General features: G+C 39.3%; 1 protein-coding gene across 3 annotated transcripts in view; it reads right to left on the bottom strand.

The window, feature by feature from the left end:
• Positions 1-12,030, bottom strand: part of ERLIN1 (ER lipid raft associated 1) — a 45,757-nt gene that overhangs the window by 15,616 nt on the left and 18,111 nt on the right. For all 3 annotated transcript variants that reach the window (XM_043985284.1, XM_043985285.1, XM_043985286.1), the window contains 2 exons: positions 10,239-10,312; positions 3,424-3,482 (listed from right to left, as the gene is read on the bottom strand). In XM_043985284.1, the coding sequence (XP_043841219.1) occupies positions 3,424-3,482; positions 10,239-10,312 (133 nt within the window). The remainder of the gene's footprint in view (positions 1-3,423; positions 3,483-10,238; positions 10,313-12,030) is intronic.

Below are 12,030 nucleotides of genomic sequence, written 5' to 3'. Positions count from 1 at the left end.
GGAAATATTACTCGTACCACATATCTCACAGACTGTCCTGATAGAAATGCTTTGTAAATCTTAAAGAACTAGATAAATTAGAGTTATTATTGCTAATTGTTACTATAGGCACCATGACAGTAGATAGGGGGCCAAGAAGTCTTGGGTTATAATTCTACCCCCTAAGCATTATCCATGTGACTGTTGGTAAGTAAGTCTATACATCAGTAACTATACAAGTGAAACTATACATTACAGGTGAGTTGCCAGGCTGTATCAATGAAGGGAACAGACAGACTGCAAGTTCTTTATACCAATGAAATTTCAAGTTCAAACCAAAACCAAAAATATTATCATTATCATCATGATTCCCTGGGAAACAGTTTCCTTTAGGAGCTCTGTCTGTTGGCTTATGCTGGGACAACAGGTAAGTCAGTCTGTTTCGGAACCTTAACTACAGAAATAAGTAGTCCATGGTGAACCTGGTGATTTTTGACTAGCCATCTGTGTATTAAGGCTAAGAAGAAAATATAGTGTGTCTACTGGGACAAACTAGAAGCTTTCTAGACTCTTAAGAAGTAATATAGAATCAAAGAATTTTTTTTAAGAACTCGAAGGAGGGGGCAGCTAGGTGGCGCAGTGGATAAAGCACTGGCCTTGGATTCAGGAGGACCTGAGTTCAAATCCAGCCTTAGACACTTGACACTTACAAGCTGTGTGACCCTGGGCAAGTCACTTAACCCTCATTGCCCTGCAAAAAAAAAAAAAAAAGAACTCAAAGGAACCTTTGATACTGTCATCATCAATGCCAAACATTTACGATACACACATTATGTGCGAGGCACTTTGCTAGTGCTGGAAAAGCAAAGCGTAATAAATAACAATTCATCCCAACAAGCATTTCTTAAGTACCTTACCCATGAGCTTATATTCCTTTGGGAGCCTAAAACATATAACAGAACCTTCTCTTAAGGTAAAAAGAACATTTGCATATAGAAAGGTACATAATCCTGTTTCTGAGAAACACCAAATGTACAGATACTAAGTGCTCTAAGAGCTCAGAGGTACCATAAGAAATGACAAATATGAAGAATTCAGAGAAGTATGGGAAGACTTATATGAACAGACAGAGCTGCGTAACCAAGAAAACAACGCACAATGACTATATTAATGTAAATGGAAGGAACAACAACAAACCCTGAATATTGTAATTATATTGACCAAGGTTGGCCTTAGAAAAAGAGAAAATATACTTTCTTCCCCTTCAGTGAAAGAAGTGGGAAAGGGAGTGGGAAGATCATGAACACAGAATACTGCACATGATGTCAAGATACTATGGATGTGGTGGTTAGATCTTTCAAACTTCTGGTTTTTTCTTTTAAAATCTTTATTAAAGGTAACAGCAACATTATGCAATGATCAACAGTGATAGACTTAGCTCTTCTTGGCAATACAATGATCCAAGGCAATTCCTTTTTTTTTTTTTTTTTTTGCAGGGCAATGAGGGTTAAATGACTTGCCCAGGGTCACACAGTTAGTAAGTGTCAAGTGTCCGAGGCCAGATTTGAACTCAGGTCCTACTATGGAGTCTAAATGCAGACTGAAGCAAACTTGGGACCAAAGAGATGAACAGTGATTTGATCAATGTCTCCTAAGTGATCAGTGACAAAGCCTGGCCTGGGCAAAGCCAGTATTCAAAAAATTAGCTCTAAAATGGCTAACCCTAAATGCTTCTCATTCAAATTGCTTCTTCCATTTCCACAACTTCAACATACTCACTTAACAACACTGAACATCTATTAAGGAATTTAATTATTAAAATTATTGTATTTTCTAAGTCAAAATGTAGTAGCATCATTTTTACAGGGGAATATCACACACACACACACACATCTGAGCTGAAGAAGATAACTTCTGACATTTATGGATCCCTTGCTTCACATCACTCCTGAAACAAAGGGTTGGACAACCTAAGATATCAAAGCAAGGATTAGGATGCTGGAACATAAACCCAACTGTTTTAGTTCTGACTCTGATCTTAACTGAAGAGCTGATCCTGTCTCCTCTTCCCTGCTCCAGTATCTACTCTGACCTCCCCTCTCCCACCCCCCCCAGCCCCCCCAAAAAGTATGCTGAAATACTGGACAAGCAGCATTAAGTGGAAAGAAAACATGGAACCTTTTTATAGAGAACTTTAATCTCCAGATCAAGGACTTTAGCCTTTGTTCTATTAGCACTGGGAAGTCACTGAATTTTTTTGGCAGTGGAATGACATGATCTAGCTTAGTCTGGCAACAACAGATAGGCTGAATTAGAGAGGATACTACCAGGAACATGGTCACAAAGGCCTGAAGGATCAGTCTCTCTGAAGGCATACTAAATTTGTAGTGCTTGTGGTATAGCAATAGAAAATGGAGCCAAAGTAACCTTAGTTCTTTTTCCTAATCAGTCCAGGACTAATAAACCACAGAGTGTAGCATATTATCTGGAACTCAACAAGGAATTCAACAACCTTATAATGATCTGGTAAACAGGAAAGACCTGTGGTAAATGGTGGTAAATAAAGTCAAGTAGCAATGACAGGATTTGGCAGCTGATTTTATATAGGGGTTGTGGATTACCCCTCATTAGGTTCTAAGCCTGGGTACGGTGGTACTTTCAACAATAATAGCTAAGTTAGGAAGAGGGGAGGGATTTCAGAAAAAGATAATTAATTCCATTTTGGACTTGCCAAGTTATCTATTATCTCTACCCTACACCCCCAAATCTCGAGTCAAGCCCAGGATGCAAACCAGGCAAATGGTATTCAGAAACAAGAATCTACTCAAGGAAGAGTTTCCCCTGGAAGATGCTAATGATTCTAATGCCACTTTGAATGCACATCTGCACACACTAGATAGCCAAACTTCAGGTGAACCATGCATCTACTATAATCAGTACGATAAAGGAACAGGGTTTGAGAGCTTACATGGAGGACAAATTCTATCGTATCAGGAGATTCTATTGATGGCTTTGCTCAAGTCCCTATTCTCAGCCTCCAACAATGGTTCTGGGCTAAGAGCACGTACCCACTCTCCTGAGAGTCCCCTGCATTACTACTACCGTGTTTTCTTATGTGGTTCAAGTTAAAAGAATTGGGTATAGGATGGTATACATTTCAAAAGGCTATTAAAAACAAAGCCATAAGCTGTGTTCCAAAATGAAAGAAGAGAAAATACCTTCTAAGAAAAACAGAAACTAAGGCAACATCACCCTAGTGACATGATGTTTTGAAGGTGTCTATAACATATATGACACTAATAAAGAAACAAAGGAACACATGCTCTGCTGCTCCCTCCCCCAACTGCTGGGTACAGTTTCATGCTTAAATCTTCCCTAGACTGCTGGCACTGGTCTTCAGACAACCCTGTATGGAAACAATGTGATCTCATGAACATTACTCACATTAGTTCAAAATTTCTTCTTATAGCTTCTGGGATTTTGGGTTTTGTAACACGCACAGCCTATTAAGAAAAAAAGCCAAAATATATTTTTAAAATATATCTAAAGATATCTTTAGATTGACAGGTTTGCAGCCTTGAAGTGTTTACAAATGTACCACAATTAATTCTGAATCCTAGAAATAGCAAAGAAGAGAATCTCCTGGAAAATCATACACAGGCACACCCTACCAAACATTGTTAATTGGCTTAGCAAAAACAGACTGTTAGGTGAAACATTACTGCCTGGAGCACTTAATTTCATGAACAATGATCATGCACAATAAGTGACATGGCAATAACATAGAGATTCAAAGGAGTAAATGTGGCCAGCACTTCAAGCACTAACCCTGACTGTTACCAACCACTCGATTTGTGTCTTGGATAATCAAGGGAATGATACTATATAAGGGTTTAGATATAATGTATCAACACCATTACTGCCTAACTACCTTTATTGACCAACAAACACACAGGATACACTTTGTATGCTACATGATGCTACTCAAAAGACTTTTGACTTTCTTGCTATCTTATAAAGATTGAAAATACTACAGATCAAAGACGGGATTTGGGAAGGCTGATACATAACTATTAGTTGAAAAGAATTCTGGTCATTTAGTGTAATTATAAAGATTTGACAATGAATGTATTTCCCTCTCCTCCCAAACTTCACCATAGATGATAGCTGTATATCTAAGTGACAGGAAGATAACATCCAGGAAGGTTAGGCAGCAACAAGACGTGCCACAAATAAGGTTCTCTTCCAATGAAGATCTGCAACTGCTCTGTAACATAGAAGCTTAGAGAGTTGCCTCAAACACTGAGAGATCAAATGTCGTGTCCACAGTTACAAAGTACGTGTCCCTGGCAGACGTAAATCCAGTTCTTTCTGGCTCTGAAGCAGACTCTCCAACCACTAAAGTCCCACCTTCTACAAAAAGCCTTCCCAATGGCCCTTAATGTTAGTGCTGCTTTCCTTACGTTGATTATTTCCAGTTCATTATGTATAGATCTTGTTTGTTCATAGCTGCTTACATGTTGCTTTCCCCAACTAGACAGGGAGCTCCTTGAGAGCAGAAACTATCTTTTTTTTTTTCTGTTTTAGGGTTTCTCTCTGGCCTTTGTCTCCCCAATTCTTAGCAGTACCTGTCAGGAAGAAGACAATTGTTAAATGCTAATGTTTGTTGACGACACTAAGCTCCACGGCCTCTTTCATTTTCTTAACCACACATAATTCTTGTCCAAATCATTCCAGAAATAGTCTGTGAAGGATCTCCCCAAGATACTGAAGGTCTTTTTTTCTGGCTTCTTGTACCATTGATCCCAACCACTCCCTTCTGCTAATCTTCAATCTCTCCTTATCTACTGGCTCCTTCCCAGTTGTCTAAAAACATGCCTAGTCTTCCAGTCCCTTAAACACAAATAAACCAAAAACAACCTGTGCTTAACCCTAATGAAACCCACGACTTCCCATTCTTTCTCTCTCCTAGCTCACTTTCAGAGCCAAACTCTTAGAAAAAGCTGTTTACTCTCACTACCCCCTACTTTCTCTCTTGTCATTTACTTATCAATTGAAAGTTACCAAGAGGCAGTTAGTTGGTGCAGTGGATAGAGAACTGGCCCTGGAGTCAGGAGGACCCAAGTTCAAATCTGATCTCAGACACTTGACACTAGTTGTGTGACCCTGGGTAAGTCATTGAACCCCAAGTGCCTCACCCCCCCCCCAAAAAAGTTACCAAAGATCTCTTAATCGCCAAATACGGTATTTTTTCAGGGCTGCTCCCTGATCACTGAGAGAAAGGGGGGTGGGGGTGGGAACCTCTAATAAAAAAAAAGCACAGTCAAGTAAAATGAATCCACACAGGAACCTTGTCCAAAAAGGTATGTCTCCTTCTGAATCTTGAGATCACCACCTCTTGGTCAGGGGGTGGGGGAGCTGCTCCATCACCAGTTTTCTGGAATCATGGTTGGTCACTGCCCTGATCAGAGTTTTTAAGTCTTTCATCATTGTTTTTTCTTTACAGTGTTGCTATCCTGGTATAAATTGTTCTGGTTCTGCTCACTTTATTCAGGGTCAGTTCATACTCCCCCAGATTCTCTGAAGTCATCTTTTTGGTTTATTCTTCTGGTGTAGTAATATTCTATCACATTCATGCACCACAATTTGTTGTACCCTCCCTCTTCTCTCTTCTTTTCTCGGTTCCTCCTAACTGATTAGGGAGGTGGTTTTGCTTGCAAGTCCCTTTCCAATATCAGCCTACCTCTTAACCACTCTACCACCTCTTATTTCTCTGCTGAATTTGTTGTATCTCTACATGAAACTCTGTGTGTACCCAATTCTCCTTTGTTAATTTTAGAGAAGAGTATGGTTCATTTGATACCCATTCCTCTCACCCCTTTCTCCATGTCTCTATCCTCTTCTTTTCTCACTCACCCCAATATTATGAGAAAGTAGCACATTCCCCCCAAACCCAACCTCCTTTCTATACCGCTCAAGAATTTTCCATTTTCCCCTTCCCTTCCCTTTCTTAGAACAAAACCACTTTCTCCCCCCGCCAAGATCTCTGTTGCTCTTATTTAACTCTCTCCATACCCTTTGAGGACATGAAGATTCTAAAAGGCCACTGCTTTCTTCTGCCTCATGAGAACATTCTCACTTTATCATTATACAGCTCCTCCCAATTGTCTGAATATGGTTTTTTGTTTTTTGGCAGGGCAATGAGGGTTAAGTGACTTGCCCAGGGTCACACAGCTAGTAAGTGTCAAGTGTCTGAGGCCGGATTTGAACTCAGGTACTCCTGAATCCAAGGCCAGTGCTTTACCACTGCGCCATCTAGCTGCCCCTGAATATGTTTTAATAATAATAGCTGGTATTTATATAGTGCTTTACAAATATTATCTCATTTGATCTTACAACAACTCTAGGAGATAAGTGGTATCCCCATTTTGCATATGAGAAAACCAAGACAGAGTCTAGGTGACTTGCCCATGGTTCACACAGCTAGTGAGTATCTGAGGCTGAATTTCTTTTTAATTTTTTTTCCAAGTACATGTAAAGCTAGTTGTCAACATTCATTTTTATAAGATTGAGTTACAAATTTTTCTCCCTCCCTCCCTCCCAAAGATAGCAATCACATTAAACAAATTTGCACATTAGTCATGTTGTGAAAGAAGAATCAGAACAAAAGGGGAAACCCTCAAGAGAGAAAAAAACCAAAAACACACAAAAAAAGTGAAAACAGTATGCTCCAATCTGCATTCAGACTCCATAGTTCTTTCTCTGGATGTGGATAACATTTTCTATCGTGAGTTCTTTGGAATTGGATCATTGTATTGCTAAGAGCTAAGTCTATCACAGTTGATCATCATACAATGTTACTATTACTGTGTAAAATGTTCTCTTGGTTCTGCTCACTTCACTCAGCATCAGTCCACTTAAGTCTTTCCAGGTTTTTCTAAAATCTACCTGTTCATCATTTCTTACAGCACAACAGTATTCTTTTTTTTTTTTTTTTTTTTTTTTTTTTTTTTAGTGAGGCAATTGGGGTTAAGTGACTTGCCCAGGGTCACACACAGCTAGTAAGTGTTAAGTGTCTGAGGCCAGATTTGAACTCAGGTACTCCTGACTCCAAGGCCGGTGCTCTATCCACTGTGCTACTTAGCTGCCCCCTAACAGTATTCTTTTACATTCATATACCACAACTTGTTCAGCCATTCTCCAATGGATGGGCATTCCCTAAATTTCCAATTCTTTGTCTGAGGCTGAATTTGAACTTAAATTTTCCTAACACCCAGGTCCAACCTAAGTTTATAGTAGCTGGACTAAAGCTTTAGCCTCTTTTCCCAAGATGCTAATTGTGGCTCAAGTTCCTGCTGAGACTTTGTTGAACAGTGTTTCTTACCAACTGTCCACCAGGAGTCATCTAATACAACAAAGGCATTCAGGATGAAAAGCCTATGCCATGAAACAATGTTTAGAGCATGGGTTCTTACTCTGGTGGGGTCGGAAGTTTTTTGTTGTGGTTGTTGTTTTATTTTAGTATTTTGTTAACTATATTTTAACATAATTAGTTTCCTTTGCAATCCTATACATTTTATTTCATGCAATTAAAAATATTCTGATAATTTTACGCATTTAAAAATATCACTTTGATAATCTGATAGGGGTCCATGGGTTTCACCAGGCTGCTAAAGGGGTCCATGAAACAAAAAATGTTAAGAACCGATGGTTTTATAGGGTTGGCAAAAGACCATAAGAGTACACGGTACTTCCTGGAGGGAAGTCACTGGAAAACCGCCTGTCACAGAAACAGAACTCCTTATCTTTCACCCCCAAATTTCCTTTCACTTTTGAATTTCTCTAGTACTATCTAGGGTAATGCCATCCACCCAGTCACCAAGGCCTAAATCTCAGTGTCATCCTTGATTTCTCCCTCACCCCATGTATCATCACCAAATTTTGTCATTTCTACCTTCCCAACATCACTCAGAGGTCCCCTTCACTCCAGTCATATAGCCACAGCTCTAATGCAAGCCCCTGTCGCCTCTTGACGAGGCTAAATAATCTTTTATTGGTCTCCCTGCTTCCCCTTTCTCCCAGTGCGATTACATCCTCCACTGAGCTGTCATGGTGATTTTTCTAAAGCTCATAGAATCTGACCATGTCACCTGTTCACCCCAGTTGAGACCCTTATTTTGGGCTATTTCAATAACCTAACAGCTGTCTCTTGCCTCTAATCTTTATCCTACACACCCAAGCCAAACTATTTTCCCAATAATACTACCAAAACTGGTGCTCTTGTACTCAAAAAACTTCCATATAAAAAAAGTATGTTGAGGGCAGCTAGGTGGCGCAGTGGATAAAGCACTGGCCTTGGATTCAGGAGGACCTGAGTTCAAATCCAGCCTCAGACATTTGACACTTACTAGCTGTGACCCTGGGCAAGTCACTTAATCCTCATTGCCCCCTTTAAAAAAAAAAAAAAAAGGTATGTCATACATTCAAGGATCAGGTAGTAAAGGAACCAGAGACATTCAGACAAAAAGAGCCAATAACAACAATCTTCACATAATTAAAGTTAGACTATTACAGTCAAATTAACTTGTTCTTTTTGGTCTCAAGGAGGCAGATTTTGGCTCAACCTTAAGAAAAACTTCCTACCAATGGCAGCTATCCAAAATGGCATGGGCTGCTGTCTCCAAGCTGGCCCCAGTCTACCTTTCATTACTTCCCAACACAAACCCACTCATGGCAGATCACCATGCCTGACCTCTAGGATTCAAGGATACAGTGGTGCAAGGACACCTTAGTGAACACCACAATCCAACTCTTCACTTTACCGTGGAAGAAGCTCAAGTCCAGAGAGGTGGGGTCAGCCCTTCACAACGACATGGCGGTAAGTCCCATATCCTTTCCATAGGACAGAATTTTCAGCCTTCATGGTTTTATGTATACTGATCTACCCAGAATGCTCTTGCCCCCAGTCTTTTTGGTCTAATCATATGCTACTCCTCTACCAAGTCTCATCTCAAACCCCATCTCAATAATGCCCCCCTCAACTGCACTAGGCTAAAGCATCTCCTCCACTCTGAGAATTCACAGTAACAACAGACTGTATGATGCCCGTTGCAATTCAGGCCTTGTCAAATCATCTGTTGTTGCTGGGACATATTATTTAACTTTTTATTGTAATTTATCTCCAGACCTTTATGTCTTATCTTCCTAACTAGAATATAAGTTTCCTGAAAGCAGGGATCATAGGTCATACTTCCTTCAAAACCCACATGAATGCACATTATAGTACTTTGGCTTACATATAGGACATTCAATAAATATCAATGTGTTTTTTGTTTAAAGTAATTGCCTATGAAAATTACCTTAAACAATAATAAAAAGAACTTTTTACTTACTTTACACTTTTTAGATTAAGTTCACCATACAAACATCTGTAATATCACATTAATTACTTCCCCCTCCACTCTATCCCTTTTTCCACTGTTTCTGTTGTTTGCCCCCACATTAGTGTACATTTCTTCCTTTTACAGTCATAGTCCATGTGTGCACGCACATGTGAGCACATAAGTACGCTCAAATGGTTCCATTTCTTTCACACAGACTTCAAACAAGTCTTTCAGTATTTCTTGAGATTGCTCATATTTCTCATCTGTAATTGTACTGCATCAATGTATGTTTCAACAGCTATGTCCTAGTTGTTAGACATTTGGGTTGTAGTGTTGTTATAAATATCTTTAAATAGGAAGGTCTTTTTTCCCCCTCTTTAATAAATAAATAGGGTATATAGTCCCAATGAATGATTATTAATCAAGACATAATTCTTTTTATAAGGGCCAGATCCCAATAGAACTGAAATTAGTGAAACTGTCTTGGAAAGCGATATGCGAGCGCAGACTTAATTTTTAAATAATATTCAGTTTTTCCTTTTAAAAGCATTCAAGCTGCCTGAGGAGCTTTGCTTGCTACCTCTTAGCCATGGTCTAAGGTACATCACATCAATTTGTCCTTTGATTTTCTTGAAGAAATGAGTACATACCAGTACAATAACAAGATTCCATTAAAAAAAAAACAAAAGGGAATAATTGGTAGTGAAAGTAAGCAATAATAATTCTTAAATGTAATGTAGTCATAAAGCTATCGAGAGCTTTATTAGAGTTAACCCAGTATTTCATTACCATTCTTGAATAACATTTGTTGAATGAATGAAACCTGAATTCATAATCTCAAACTCCTCCAAAGTCTTCCCAGTTTATGGGGCCTACCTGTATAGTGAGACCAGGAGCCATGACGTTCAGATCTTTCTGTAGAGCCTGCTTCAAGTTTTCATCTATCTGATCTGGTTTTGGAGGCAAGAAAACAGCAAGTGTTAGAACACGTAAAATGTTTGCTAGACCACTAAAATTTAAGCAACTACTATCATAATCAATCCTGGGCTTTGGAGAGCTAGATTCTTTTGTGAAGTTTAACATTCTTCTTAAAGAAGTAGTGTTGGGGCGGCTAGATAGCACAGTGGATAGAGCACTGGCCCTGGAGTCAGGAGTACCTGATTTCAAATCCGGCCTCGGACACTTGACACTTACTAGCTGTGTGACCCTGGGCAAGTCACTTAACCCCAATTGGCCCGCAAAAAAAAAAAAAAAAAAAGTAGTAGTGTTGGGGGCAGCTAGGTGGCGCAGTGGATAGAGCACCAGCCCTGGAGTCAGGAGGACCTGAGTTCAAATCCGGCCTCAGACACTTAACACTTACTAGCTGTGTGACCTTGGGCAAGTCACTTAACCCCGATTGCCTCACTAAAAAAAAGTAGTGTTACAGAGCAAAAGAACACTAGGGTTAGTGGACTTAGCTTCCAAACCTGGCTCTGCTAACTTCATGACCTGGTAATGTTGGAGAAGCTATTTAACCTCTCTTGAGTTTAGCACCTTCATTTACAAAATGAGAGGCTGGGACAATATAGTTCTAGACCTCAATCTATGATTCTATGTTTGTAATATAGCTTTCTGTGGTGGGAAAAGTGGCAGAGATGATCACATCATGGAAGAGGTGAAACTTTCACTCAACTGCTCAATCAGTAGAGAATTTGTCTTTAGTCTATGAAGTCATAAATGTCACTACTCCGAAGACCATATATGTATAAATCTGTACCAAGTTGAACTTTACATCACTCTAATAATTATAGGTCTCTTTTCCATAAGACATAATATGATAACACTTTTCTACCACTATCAGCCTTATTTTGATTTGGGATACAGGTCCACAGGAAAGCCTTTTAATAAAGTTTACTCTCCAATACATTTACTTTCCACAAGTTCAACCCATGTTTTCTGTATTACCACATTAGTGTCTTTACCAATATTAAGTGAACAAGTGACATAACAAATCTGGACAGAACAAATTGCTCCATCCCTATAAGGTCAAGCAGAATCAGTTCTATTCCATGGGGCCCTAGGTCAGTAGATTTGAATCAACTAATAGTTCACAATTCTCAATGCTCTACTTGGTAGACATTCTAGCCAACTGTTGCCTAGATCAAAGCTTCTTAAACTGTGGGTTGTAATCCCATAAGGGATAGCATAACTGAATGTGGTGGTCACAAAAAATTTGGCAACAGTAAAAGGTTACATATACCTATTTTATATGCCAGTATACCCAGAGTCATGTAAGACTTCCTTGGGTGAAAAGGGATCAAGAATGGAAAAAGTTTAAGACACCCTGACCCAGATTGGCAATCCCCGAAATCTGGCACATCCTCCACTAATGAAAGACTTTACTATTAACTTTCTCCCACCCCAAAATGAGTTTGAGGCTTCAGGAACAAGTGAGGTAACTCCTCTTTAAGGATCTAGTTTATCCAAAGAAAACATTCTACTCAGACTTCAAGAACACTCATCTATTCAAACCAGAGACTGCAGAATGAATACCCCTGCTGACTCCCAGATATCTGTTTCACTAAGAAGAGACTCCAGGTGTAAAAGAATTTACAAGGAGATAAAATTTACCCAATCTCTACTTAATTATACACCATGAGTTTAAGAAAATAATTTCTGTCCTTAAAAT

The sequence above is a fragment of the Dromiciops gliroides genome, chromosome 2 (assembly GCF_019393635.1).
Source record: "Dromiciops gliroides isolate mDroGli1 chromosome 2, mDroGli1.pri, whole genome shotgun sequence".
Lineage (NCBI taxonomy): Eukaryota > Metazoa > Chordata > Mammalia > Microbiotheria > Microbiotheriidae > Dromiciops > Dromiciops gliroides.
Note: the sequence above shows the minus strand (reverse complement) of the source record. Positions and strands in the feature narration are given on the sequence as shown.